Source organism: Peromyscus leucopus, chromosome 9 (assembly GCF_004664715.2).
Source record: "Peromyscus leucopus breed LL Stock chromosome 9, UCI_PerLeu_2.1, whole genome shotgun sequence".
Lineage (NCBI taxonomy): Eukaryota > Metazoa > Chordata > Mammalia > Rodentia > Cricetidae > Peromyscus > Peromyscus leucopus.
The window spans coordinates 90,967,719-90,981,560 of NC_051070.1; the positions used below are offsets into that span (position 1 = coordinate 90,967,719).

Below are 13,842 nucleotides of genomic sequence, written 5' to 3' on the forward strand. Positions count from 1 at the left end.
TGGTCAAGGGTGGTCTCATTGGCAGGTCTAATGATTGGTTGAATGCTAGCTGGAATGATGAGGATGAGAAGATCAACTGTCATAGCAGGCTAGTGTTCACAATATGGTTTGGCCAAGTTGTAAGAAAGAGAATGGAAACTTCAAGGCCAAATGAGATGTGAGTTCATACTGGACACAACTTCATATCTGCCACATCCTGTTGTCCATAGGAAGGTGTGAGTGACTCCAGTTCCAAAGAGTGATAAACTAGCTCTATTTCTCATCTAAGAAAACATGCACGGTCATATGGACCTAGAAAATGAATATCGGGCCATTTTTTTCTGACAATACACTACACACATGAACAAGAACTGAAGGGCGTATAAAGAGCACAAAGAACTGATATGTTGACAAGTTAGGGTTCTGAGTGTTCTTCCTCTTTACTTTCCATGCTTACTGATTCATGTAAATGATTGTAACACTGTTGGTACAATAAACAGTGAATGAGAGCCAAGACCAAGCAGGTGAGCCATGCTGGGATTACAATCAAAATGCCATTATTCATCCTACAAAGTATTGTAGCAATGATGGGTGTATCATTTTTATCTGTGGTATGACCAGGTGGGTGCAAGACACCGACCAAAGCTAACTAGGTCTTCTAGATGAAACGTAATGACTTTGGATCATGAGTGTAATTTACCTAGGTGGTCCCTTGGTTACTCTTAGCCCTGCTGCATACATTGAACATTACCAAGGCTGGCCTTCTATAGCTATAAAACTTCTGCAATCTCAAGAACTTTTAGGGAACAATTCTTTCTTAATAGCTATGATTTCTGATAGCTCAAGTTCTGCACATTTCTAAAAAATTAGTTTTGTGTTTTTCCTTAAGGATTGTAGTGGTTTTGAACAGAAATTATTCTTGATAAGTTGCTCATGGCCTGTGTTTTAAAATAGTTTAGAGAAAAAAATTGAGAGGTGTTTTTACAATAGTATTCTTTGATGCAATGCACCCTCATCCTGGCCTCTGGAGCAGGGTTTCTTTCCCTCACAGAGAATACTGTGAGAAGGCCGTGTGTGCTTTCCGCTCTCCTCCATGCTCCTCTTAATGTTTCTCTTGTTCCAGCCTGTTCCCAGAGGGCCCTGCGTGTGCCTGCCTCTGGCAGTCTGTGCATTTGACTTGTTTCTTCTACCAGTCAATCAACTTAGAGAGAGCAACCTCATTAGTGTTGTTTGGAAAGTAAGAATAATCACATTCTGAGTGTAGACCAGGGTTCTCTAATCTGAGTTAGAAGCATTACCATCAGTAAACATGAAAGGTTTGATGATGTGCCTCTGGCAGATTGTGTCCTGGATCTTGACTACATCTGGATACAGACAAAAGTCATGTTATTGAGAACCCAAATCCTTGACTCACAGCTCAGAGTGAAGGCAGTACACATAGCAGAGGACTTGGTGAGCAACCAAAATCTATAACTTTGTATTGTTAAAAGATGCTCTTTCATGTGCCTTTTCAAATCACTGATTTCCTTTTCTGTTTTATTTAAGGCATAAGGTAAATTTATTCATTCCAGATTTTCATTCATTCATTCTCACCCTGAGGCTGCACACACACACACACACACACAGAGAGAGAGAATCATGTCTTTAGCATACAGCATTCATATTTGGAGAATAGATACTTATGCAGTTATTTACATTGAGATAAATATTATTGTAACTGAGATATAGGTTAGCCACTTTGCAACCACAGAAGATGATGGTGAGAGGATATGTGCTGCCCTTCTAAAACATTAATTTTATAGGTGTCTTGCTTCATGTATGTTTGTGCACCATGTGCATACTTGGTGCCTACAGAGGTTAGAAGTGAACAGTGAATCCAATAAGACTGGAGTTATAGATATTTGTGAGCAATCATGTGGGTGCTGGGAGTTGAACCCAGGTCCCCTGGAAGAACAACATGTGCTCTTACCCTCTGAACCATCTCTTCAGCCCTAATGTTCTTTTAGAAAATGACTGATAATACCTGACAATTGGATTTCTGGGAGGGTTTGGTTAGATACTGTATGAGAATATATATTTTCTCAAAAACATAGAGTCTATACATATGAATGGAATGCAGTGTAGACTTTTGCAACATAGGTGCACTTTGCTATGCAAAACATGCAACATTAAATTTTAATTTAATCACTGTCTTTATTGGGGTTTCTATTGCTGTAAAGGGACTTCAAGACCATAGCATCTCTTTTAAAGGAAAGCACTTAATCAGGGCTGACTCATAGTTTCAGAGGTCTAGTCCATTATCATCTTGGTGGGAAGCATGGTGGCATGCAGGAAGGCATGGTACTGGAGAGGTAGCTGAGAGTTCTACATCTGAATCTGCAGGCATCAGGAAGAGAGAAGGGGCCTGGCTTGAGCTTCTGAGGCCTCAAAGCCAGCCCCCAGTGATGCACTTCATCCAACAAGGCCACACCTACTCCAGCAAGACTGTGCCTCCTAATAGTGCCACTCCATATGAGTCTATGGGAACCATTTTCATTTACACTATCAAAACCATTTATGAGCTAGACTTTTGCTTAACTTCCCCTCTCCCTTTATTCCTTGGACAATAGGGTTAATTGCTACCTTGTTGTATTGCTTGGAAAACAAATGACAAAATAAAATAAATAAAATGTCTTACACACAAGGACTCCATAAGTATCTTTCCCCCTTCCCTCTTCACAGAGTGGGCAAGTGAGCTGGTGTGTGTGTGTGTGTGTGCTGCTCTTACAGGTACATGTGCACATGTATATGTATAAAGGACAAAGGACAACATTGGGTGTTGACAATCAGGCATCATTCATCTTTTTGTTTTCATTTTTTTCAGAGTGGGCATTTCCTTTGCCTGGAACTCACCAATAGGCTAGGCTGACTGCCTAGTAGACCCCAGGGTCCCCAATGCTGGGATTCTAGAGCATACCACATCCAACTTTCTAAAGCATCAGTTCTGGAGATCAAACTCAGGTCCTTCAGCTTGCCAAGCAAGCACTTTACCCACCGAGCTATCTCTCAAGCCTAGTTGGCCTGGGTTTTAAAGGATATTTATGAGTTCCAAAACCAAATCCCTGGACTCTAACAGGGAAAGTGGCTTTTCAGCAAGGCCATTCAGTGGGGATTTACTTGTAAAGGTAGAGAGTAATGTATGCGGCGTTTGCTTCCTACCCTATAAAACCAACACGTTTCTGCTTCTTTATCATGCTTTGGTGATGTTGGTGCACTGACCTGGTGAACCTAAATTGCCTGTGCCACAGTGCTCAGATCGTTGTTTGCATCAGACAGTCATGTGGTTTTGGCTATGAGATGAGGGCAGAAAGGAAGACTCTGAAATCCTTAACATTGAATGAACTAAAAGGATTTTGAAAATGTGCAAAGGGCATAGCTATTTTTCCACCCTTGTGTGCTCAGGGTGAGACTTTAAATCAGGCAGAACTAATAAGAACCTGGAAATCTCTTTATTGGGAATAAGTCTGCCCATGCAGGCCAGAGACATCCTTTGAGTACTTCCCACTCACAAGAAGCTGGGTTAAGAGAGGACAAGCATGACAACAGCTAATGAAAACATAGAGTGAAATCAGGACTACCTATGGGGGGCTAAACCAGAAAGGGGTGCAGTGGTTGTTTACTTGGTCATTTAAAAAATGGACAGTTTGGGTAGGGTGAGAAGAGGAGCGAAGATACTCTGTGTTGGGAGGATGGGGTTATCTGAGGGCAGAGGGTTGGTGATAATAGCTGTAAGGCAAAGCCTATTCTGTGACATAAGACAGCAAGCCCATTAAGATCAAAAGCAACAAAGAAAGGAACTCTGAGAAGCCAGCATCAGCATCTTCATTCTTAGAACTCTCATAAAATACAAAAGGAAGACTGTGATGTCCTTTTCTCTCTTTTCCTTCCCAGTTTGTGAGTTAGTTCGCTCCTCCCAAGACATCAGGAGACACTGAAGTCCCTGCTGCCAACCCCGGGCCCTGGCCTTGCAGGGGCACTGCTGCAGCCTGGGCTTCCTTCTGCACAGAAGTGTATCTGCCTAGAGTGCTCAGAGCATGAGACCCACAGCAGGAGAGGCGGTGTGTGTGTGCGTGCATGTGCGTGTGCGTGTGCGTGTGCGTGTGCGTGTGCGTGTGTGTGTGTGTGTGTGTGTGTGTGTGTGTGTGTGTGTTCAAGCTTCCTGCACATTGTGCATAATTCCTCTGAAGTGTGCTCACTGTCTCTCAGAGCAGGCAGGGAGACAGGTCACGTGCTTAGTAGAGCATTCTCGTTAGTTTCTTGTCTCAAGTTCCCACTCCCTTTCCTGGAATCACATTCCAGATAAACTGCCCACACTTATCTATTTATTTCAGGAGGAAATGTCTGGGAAGGGCAACCTCAGACAGCTTTGATTGAGTCTCTGGGTAGTACTAAGGCCAGCAGTGTTGGTGAACTGATCTGGCAAGTCTAGGGATGGAAGAGACGAGACAGCAGACAGCAACATGGTTCCAGAAAGACTTAGGTTTGTCTCAGGACTTTTATAAAATTCAAAAAGGGGCTTATTTTATGTATGTGAGTATTTTGCCTGCTTATGTTCATGTACCACCTGCATGCTCAGTACCTGCTGGAGCCAGAATAGAGCATCAGATGCCCTGGAACTGGAGCCACAGATAGTTGTGAGCTGCCACGTGGGTGGTGGGAATCAAACCCAGGTCCTCTGGAAGAGCAGCCAGTGCTCCTAGCACTGTGCTATCTCTCCAGCCCTGCCCTAGGGCTTTAGTATTTACTCATTTACGTCTTAAGGAGGATACTTGACTTATCCCCTATGAGGTGCTTAGAAAAGAGCTTGATATGTAGGTACAGTAGCCCTACTTCTCAGAGCGGTATGTTGAAGGATACCCAGTGAAGGCTTGCACCTGCAGATTGAAAGACCTGTACATGCTGTGGTTGCTGCCACAAACTTCCAAAGTTAACCTGGCATTCCACGTGGCATGCTCTTTGTGGTACAGCTTGTGCTGTACACACATGTCACTAACATGAAGGTCACTTGAACACAAAGCCCTGTGAAACTGCAATAGTCAATATGGCATGTAAGGTGGCTGCTGGGCAACTTAGCGATGGTGGCTTGTAAGGCATGAATACACTGGGCAGAGGAATGATTCAGAAAGGAAGGATTACTCAGTGCAGGATTCCATCATATCAACTGGAAAGCATGCCACTTAACAGGCTTTCTGGAGTCCGATATTTAGTAGCTTATACCTTGGTTGACCACGGATAACTAGAGAGTGGAACTGGACCCACAAAAAATAAGCGCGATGACTTCTGCCCTTGTCTTACTTCCTGTCTCTTCTCTTGTGTATGAGAGCATGAGGGCAGGCTCCCTGAAACGGAAGGCCTCAGACAAGAGAGAGGGCTGCGGAGAGGTGGGTAACGGCATCTTCTGGGACCACCCTGCCCAGCAGCCAACCTCTCTCCTCATTTCTCTCCCTCCTAAAGTTTTTCTTAAACATGGAACTCACTTGGGGTGACAATTACAGTGGCCTAATTGCTGATAACTTGATGTCATCATTTGCCTCATCTCTGTGCAAAGTTCTGAGTCAAAGGCTCCATGAGAAGAAGGGATTGGAAGAGTTAGTCAGTTGCAGGTTTCTCATCACCCACCATCCTAGTTTCTGATTCAGAAGGTCTAGGTTTGGAACCATGTAATGCTGATCCAAGATTTGAATTGTGGAGCCCTATGGGGTCATAAGAGAAAAATCACACGGTTCCATTTTCTTCTTTCTGAGCAGTCTCAGACTGACTCTCCTTGTCCTCTAGTTAATGTCAGAACAAGTGGCATTACAACCCTTCACAGGCAATTTCTGCTGCTGCACTTTTAAAGAAATGGAAGGGGAAATGTTGTTCTCAGAGTTGAGATAAGTGACATTCTAGAAATATCTGAATGTCCTGTTCTTCACACCAACTCTTAATTTACATCATTGGAGTCTTGGGAATAGTCTCTGAAGAAACTAACATTTTAAAGAAGACATGGGTATGAACATTTCTATTTTAAACTAGATACCCAGTAGAAGAAAGCAGGTTTTCTTTGTCCGAGGGCACATGGCGTTTTGACCTGTGCTGTAGAGTCCGGCAGGACAAATAGGCATCTACTGGAGGAAAATAACTTTTATCTCATGCTTAGGGAAAGAAACATGGAGCCGAGAAAGGGACAGTAACTGTCAGGTTGCAAACTCCAGTTCTCACAGTGCTTTTAGGTGAGGTGATGTGTCATGGAGTTACAGCTGTTGTGCCAGAAAGTGGGATGTAGAACGACTCCCGCTCAGAAACATGTGAGGTAGGACACAGAAAGGACCTTCCATAGGCAAGGGAAGTTTTCCTGAATAAAATTGTGGAAATATTTTTTTTTTTGGCCAAATGGATTTCTCCATACCATAACAATACAGAAGCATCTCTGGTAAAAGAAGTACTCAGCAAAAGGAAGACAATTACTCACCTTATTATAAACACTCAAGTTAAAATACTTCCCCAGATCTCCTCTGGCCAGTTCCCCACACAGCATCATAATGAGGTGCATCCCCAAGACTGGGGCTGTTGAGGGGGGAGCAAAGTGGGGGTGCTTTTAGATGGAGTCTGAATCCAGCTGACCGTAACTGAACCCTGTGCTCTGTGAAAGCACTCAGATTTCAGAAATCCAGTACTTTGTAAACTAGACAGGGAGGAATGGACTTTCATCTTCTTTCACTTTGTCGCAGTTTATTAGAAGCTATAATACACTCTGAGTTCGGGAGGCACGCCTCTTTAACAGACAGATTGTAACCTAATTTGTTGGAAGGAAAAGAAAACCAGAAAGCCATTTTGCAAATATTTGATTCTCAAATCTCTCTAGCCTGCAGCATTAGCAGAGAGGGAATGCACTTCATTTGTGCCATTATAACTGCCATCAGATTTCTCTGCATGTCATTTAGGTAACAGCATTACCAGTCCCATTTCACAGGTGAAGAAAATGAAGTCTGGAAAGGCTAAGAGATGCGAATGGACCTGAAAGACATCATATTAAGTGAAATGACTCAGACACAACAAGACAAACATTGCATGACCACACACACACACACACACACACACACACACACACACACACACACACACGCAGGGGATCTAAAACACTGATGTCATAGAATTTGAGAGGGTGACAATTATCAGCAGTCAAGAAGTGCAGAAGGAAACAATAGACTTACTAGACAATGTGGTAGTTACAGTTAATGACAATATGCTGCATTCTTGAAAAATACACGGTACATATTAAGAGTTTCCACAATAAAATGCTATGATAGGTAATGAATGCATTTATTACTTAGACTGAACAATTACGGAATATACATATTCTTCAAAATGTCAACATACAATAAATGCATAAATTATTTATAATATATATATATATATTATAAAGGGCACTGCTACTATAACTATTTGCTTATGGCACCATCCCTTCACAAGAACACCAGTGAACACAACTCTTGATCTAATTTACTATTCATTTCTCGGTATCAGCAAGATTATTGAAAATGGTTTTCATGCTTTTTTTCTCCCATTCTTATTACAGTACTAACACGATTCTTGTAAAAACCAGACCTCGGGGATTTTTTTTCTCATATAAAGTCTTAATCCTTAATAATAGAAACAACTATTCATCATCTTTTTCCACTTGGGACTGAGAAATCTGTATCAGGAGCAGCCAAATGCCTAAGCCCTCCATTTCTGATGGAATGCTCCCTATTATATAGATATAGATATAGATATATAGATATAGATACAGATAGAAAACAAGGAGATATAACTTTACTATTTCTTCTTCAATAAGTTGGCAAGGCCTTGTTTTGCTCTTTTGTGGAGAGAGTGCTGTGGTATACCACATAAGAGGGCAAAATGATTGACTCTACTGTCCAGTAATTTATCATTGGACCACTTTTAATCCACGAGAACAACAGACATAATCACCAAGAAATTATGCAACAGAAAAGCATCATGTCTTTTGATTTCTAATAAATAGAAACTGGGAAAACCATAGTCAAAGAGATGATGCCCAGATGCCCAACCTGTACAGGCTCTATTTTTGTGCACATTTAGAACACTTGGGCTTTGGAATTAGATGACTCAAGTTCAAATCCCCATTGTAATTGCATTTGTGTGGACTAAAGCAATTGACTGAGTTGTACCAAAACTGAACTTCCTAATGTATAAAGTAACAGTAACAAAACTTCTAATTCATATGGTTCAATGGTAATCAAACAAAATAAAGTGTGAACATTGTTTGGCTAATACCTGAGAAGGAACAGCAGCATTATATCACTGGTATCAGAGAGCTCTATGGCAAAGAATTGCAAAGTTATGACTTTTTTCATTAGATTAGTGGTTCTCTCTACTTTCTTATTTTGGTTGTGAGCCTAGCCTTTAACGGCTGAGCCATCTCTCCAGCCCAATCTACTTTCTTATTTGGGACATAAAATTTTGTGTTCAAAAGCAGTCAAGTCTAGGAATCTGATGTAAAACTAGATATTCAAGGTAGCTTTTTGTTCTATTATTCCATCAACATCCAGCCTTGGTGTGGCATTTTCTGATTCAGCCTTGAGCTCTACAGAGGAAAACCCAACGATCTAACAAATACTGAGTAATATTAATTTTATTTCATTTCACTTAATTTTTAAAAAAGAAAATAGACAAGGAAGAAAACATTCTCCTACAAACAAAATAAAAAGCCAAGTGTGGTGGCTCATGGCAGTAGTCCTTGCATTCAGGAGGCTCAGGCAGGAGAATTGCCTTGAACTGGAGATAGCCTGGACTATATTATGAAACCTTGTCTCAACACACACACACACACAGAGAGAGAGAGAGAGAGAGAGAGAGAGAGAGAGAGAGAGAGAGAGAGAGAGAGAGAGAGATGGGAGCAATGTCCTGGAAAACGCTCTGTACCTACTCATATCAGAATAAATTACATTTTGTCCATGCCAGGAGCTCTAAGGAAGGCACCATTAAAGGTTTCAAGGTTGGAACATAAATGTATTAAATGAATGTAAGTGCTCTTATTGCTGCAACTCAAAATAATCCAAGTCATTCGTAGACCCTTAGCTGATGTGGTCTTATCTTTGATTGCTTCCCTTGCCCCAGTGCTACAGAGAGATCCTCCTGGTTCTGGAATTTTCCTTTCAGTGTTTTTTATAAGCGTAGACAGCAAGGCCTCCCACTGCCTGACCCAAAGTAGGTAGGCCGGGAAGGACCCCTTTGAGAAGCCAGATGTTGAGACAGAGAAACTCCAAAGGTAAGGAACTGTTAGATTTACCAGGAGGCAAGTTCACCAGAGCAGAACCAAGCTTTTTTTATTGAGAGAAAAAAATAATAGTCTTTTGAAGTTGTCTGAAGGCCATGCTCAATTGGAAGATAAGAACTAAAGATCTGACCATATTGGAAATTAGCATTGCTAATGAAGTTTTCAGAAAATCACAGATTATTTTAATCTCATTAACCTTCTCTATAAATACTTAGAAAACACTGTGTTGCTATTTTTAATCATCTAATAATGGACAAATGTTATTTTAAGGCAGTAGCAATGATGCTAATGCCATTTTTTTAAAAAAGAGACATCAAATCATGACACATTGCTTTATTCTGTCAGTTTTGATTCTGCATTAGAGAGTGGCAGATGACTGAACTGTCTGGCCATTGGAAGGCAGAGACAATCTGAGTAGCTAGGTGGCAGGACTATTTGCTCTCTAGAGACCCAGGAATGGACAAAAATCCCCAGGGAGCCAGGCATCTATGTTAATCTAGGGGAACTGAACCCTGAGCCAGGCATTTAAGAAATGCCTGGTTTGTGCAGTTTACTGATGGGTCTCCAGCATCTTTCCATGGCCACCTCCTACACACAAGGACACTGATGTCATCAGCCCTTCTAGAATGTACCATGAAAAAGAAGGCAGTCTTCATCCACTGCTTTGTTCATCTGTCTTGTGCTTCAAGGCTAAGTTGCTTTAATGAACTGGCTTTGTTTACAGCCATCCCAGCCTCCCCTTTTCTCGTGTTGATTCATTGCTTGGATTAGCCCTCTACTTATCATCAGACACCTGCTGAATACATTCCAGGTGCTCCGATACTGGACGTGATTTTTTAAGGCTTCCTTGTCTAGGGAAATGGCTCAATTGGTAACATGCTTGTCTTACAAACATGATCTACATCCAAACTCCAGACAGAACTCATATGAAAATGCTGGGCTTGGAGGCACGCATTTGTAAGTCCATTATGAGAAAGGCACAGACAGCAGGTTCTTGGGGCTTGGTGACCACCTACCCTAAACTTCCTTGGCAAACTCCAGGCAATTAAAAGCCACTGTATCAAATAGACAAGGTAGATAGCTTCTGAAGAATGATGCTGAAGGTTCTCTTGTCAACTCCCATTCATAAACATTACTCATGTACACACACACACACACACACACACACACACACACACACACACAGCAGGGGAGGGGGCCAGGGAGAGAGTTTTTCCAGCTTCTATGGCCAGTTGTCTCTTTGGTAAAGGAGATAATTACGTGACAAGGAAGCAAGTAAGAGGACGATGGGAGGGAGGAGGGAGGGAGAAAGAGTGAGAAGCCATAACACACAAACACAACAAAAAATGGGACAATGCTAAGGCGAGATCTGAGACAGGAACAATTCCTTTTTAATTAGTAGTCAAAGGGGGATCCTAAGAGCAAAGGTAAGACTAACTGTTGGGTGACTAAGTAAATTGAGAAGAGGGCTGTTTCTCGGGAGCTGGGGTTTTAGCCAGGAGAGTGGCAGCTGGAAAGACAGAGGCCAGTTGGAGGAGGAGTGAGAAAAGAAGACAGTAGATGGAGCCAGATCCTCAAAGCGTGGAGGGCAGAGGAGGGAGCTTGGATTCTCATTTAAGCCGACTGGACAATAATTGAAGTATCATTCCCACACAAGACATTGGTCTGGTTATGCCTCACAGGCCTTACTATGGGCAGCTTCTGCATTTATAGACACTGTAGAATTAGCAAGACCTACTGAGAATGCACTGAAGTAAGAGCTGATGGCGATGGGCAGGCGGCACTTAGAACCTGGGAATGCTTTGTCTGGAACAGAGAAAGCTAACCCAGTCAGAAGATCACTTTACCTGTTAGTTCTCAGACCTTATCTAGTCTCAGTTGATCCAAAAAGTCTTTAGAGAGAAATTCTTAAATCTAAATGTGGGAAAAACTGAAATACAAATAACTTCTGGGACATACCCAGGGTCATACAGCCTACCACTAGCCAAAGCAAGATGGAACCTTGTACCACCTTGCTAAATCATGCTCCCCAGTCTCACGGGGCCCTTGTCTTTTCACGTGGATTAGTGATTAGTCATACCCCATACACTGAATACATAATGATCTAAGCACCATTGTGGGACAGATGTAGTGGATTTTTTGACAGCTAGATAATTGTATGGCCTAGTCTTACATCAGAGCTTTACTAACTACTGAACATGTGCCTGCAGACAAGCCACATAATTCTTTGGGTCTTTGCTTCTTCATCTGCATTTGTTATTCATCTGGAATAACAATGATAACTTTTTAGTTCTTTGAGACCCAAATAAAGTGATTCATGAAAAGACCCACTGGAGCAGAGTCAAGGATGTCCATGGGTACTATGTAGAAGATGTTCTTATAATTTGAAATGAGTCTCTTCATATTCAGAACTGATGAGGAGTACTCAATGTCCATCCTGAAGAGCTAAGGAACTGTGAAGTGTGGGTTTCCCCAGTGACTGCACTGCTGACCCTTCTCATCACCAGGCAAAACAGTGGCCTTCAGCATGAGGCATCCTGCCTTCCGTGAATTCTGCATTCATTAATTCTGAAAATACTTACTGAGTGCTTACTCCAGTGCTAGGTGACAGTCAACCTTTTTACTGGCTTCACCCACTTAATTTCTCTCATTGGCATGTGGTAACTTTTCAATAAGCATGTGTTAGTGAGAGAGGGAGAGAGAGAGAGAGAGAATGAGAATGTATATGTTGAGGGATGGGGTCCTATGAGAATTTCGAAGGTCCTTGGAATCCATACATTTGAAGAGTTTTAGGTACCCTGAAGGCTTGCTTCTGTGTTTGGAACACAATTTCAAGCAGAGGCTGAGCTTAATGTTAGCACACTTGCCCCAAATGCCCGAGGCCTTAGGTTCTATCCTCAGTACTACTGAGAAAAACCCAAATGGAGCAAGATCAAATGAGGAAGAGACAGCAAGCCAGAGTTCCAGAGCACACACTTGGATTTGATAAAAACACCGCCTTGTCCATCTTTCATTCCTTCTTTAAGAAGGGTTAGTGTGCCCATTTTACAGAGGGAAAATTAAGTCACAGAGACCTTAAGAGGCTCCCCAGTTCACATAGCCAGTGAGAAAAGAACCAGCACAGGATTCTGGGTTGCTTCACTCTTTATCACATTTTTGGGGTATTGTTTGGTCCCATAACTCCCCTTCCCAGTAGAAAAAAAAAAGGCTAAAAGAAAAATGGTGATTATGGTTACTATGTGTGTGTGCACGTGTCTGTAAGAGAAGAAGTGAGAGACAGAGACAGACAGCAGCAGAAAGAGGGACAAACAAGACTCGGGGCAGATTCTGGATTAGTAACCGTAGGTTAAACACATGGTAGCCTGTTTGAGTTTCTGTTGGGGCATCAGTAGCAAGCAAAAGACAAAGATGAGACGCCAGAGCCAATAAACACCATTCTTGTGCTGAATAGGTGCTTGTTCAGGACAGAGAGGGCACTAGCATGCAGGACGCCTCTAGTGTTTTCGTATAGATATTCAGGAGACATTATCCTTAGAGGGTGATAAAATATCCCCAGGACACCCAATGAGCAGGGCCTGCAACCTGCAACAGTCTTTCCATGAATGCTAGTCCAGCTTCCCGAGACATATACCCTCTGGGTGTCGAGATTGCTGCCCCTTGAGTAAGTCAGTGCTGCTTCTTTCTGTAAAGGAACCAAAGAATGTGGGTCCTGCTTGAGTCCCTGCAAGCTTTTTAATTTTGTGATTTTTGCAGGTCTTCATTAATACTAGTATGATGGATGAGCACCGAGTTATAATTTGTTCCTTCCATAGTCTCCAGAGCCTGAAAAGCCCATCTTCCAATGCCATCATCTTAATGATTATTTATGGACAGTGCATGAATTTCCCAAATCGCTATTATGCCTAACACCCATGCATTTCCATAAAAACGAGGGCAATTTTTTAAAACAAACATACATGTGCCTCATCTATGCAAATCTATTCGTGAGGATTTAATGAAACCACTGCTTCCTTGTATCCTCAACGTACAAAATCCTGGCTTGCGTTCAGCTCCCAGTTTGATTTTAAGTACTGTGGCTGAGAGAGGAGGGGGCTCTCTGAATAAGAGGGAGTGGGTGACTCTGCTCATGATGCAGCATGCTTGTGCAAAGCGGCCCTGCACTTGCAATTGTGAGCAGAGAGCCAAGTGTGGGAGTGCACAACGGAGGTAACCACCTCCCCACAAAGCAGACAGCTTTGCATCAAGGGAGTATCAGGTTCCTGTACTCAGCTGTGGGCTGTCACTGTCTACTAATGTGACTGTTTTCCCATCTCTCTGCAAGAAGGCAGAAGCTGCTATCTGATTGGTATAGCATCTCACTTTCCCTCTGCATTGATTTCTTGTCCTCCTCCTTTGCTTCATAAAGAGAGGGACAAGAGCTGGTGCTGTGGACAGAGAAGCTTTTTTCTAGTATGAGACAACCTCTATTTTTTTTCAGGAGAGGGAAGTTGGATTATCAATTCTTTTGTAAATGTGTATGGTGATATTTGCTCCGGTAAGTTCAT

General features: G+C 42.3%; 1 protein-coding gene across 2 annotated transcripts in view; it reads left to right on the top strand.

Annotated features, from left to right (window-relative positions):
- The window catches only part of Synpr (synaptoporin), a 349,008-nt gene that overhangs the window by 160,639 nt on the left and 174,527 nt on the right, over nt 1–13,842 (top strand). The window contains exon 1 of one of the 2 annotated variants that reach the window (XM_028894514.2): nt 13,364–13,832. The exons of the other annotated variant lie outside the window; for it this stretch is intronic. Coding sequence (XP_028750347.1) covers nt 13,809–13,832 — 24 coding nt within the window. The 5' untranslated portion in view covers nt 13,364–13,808. Of the gene's footprint in view, nt 1–13,363; nt 13,833–13,842 lie in introns of those variants that run through there. 2 annotated transcript variants of the gene reach the window in all.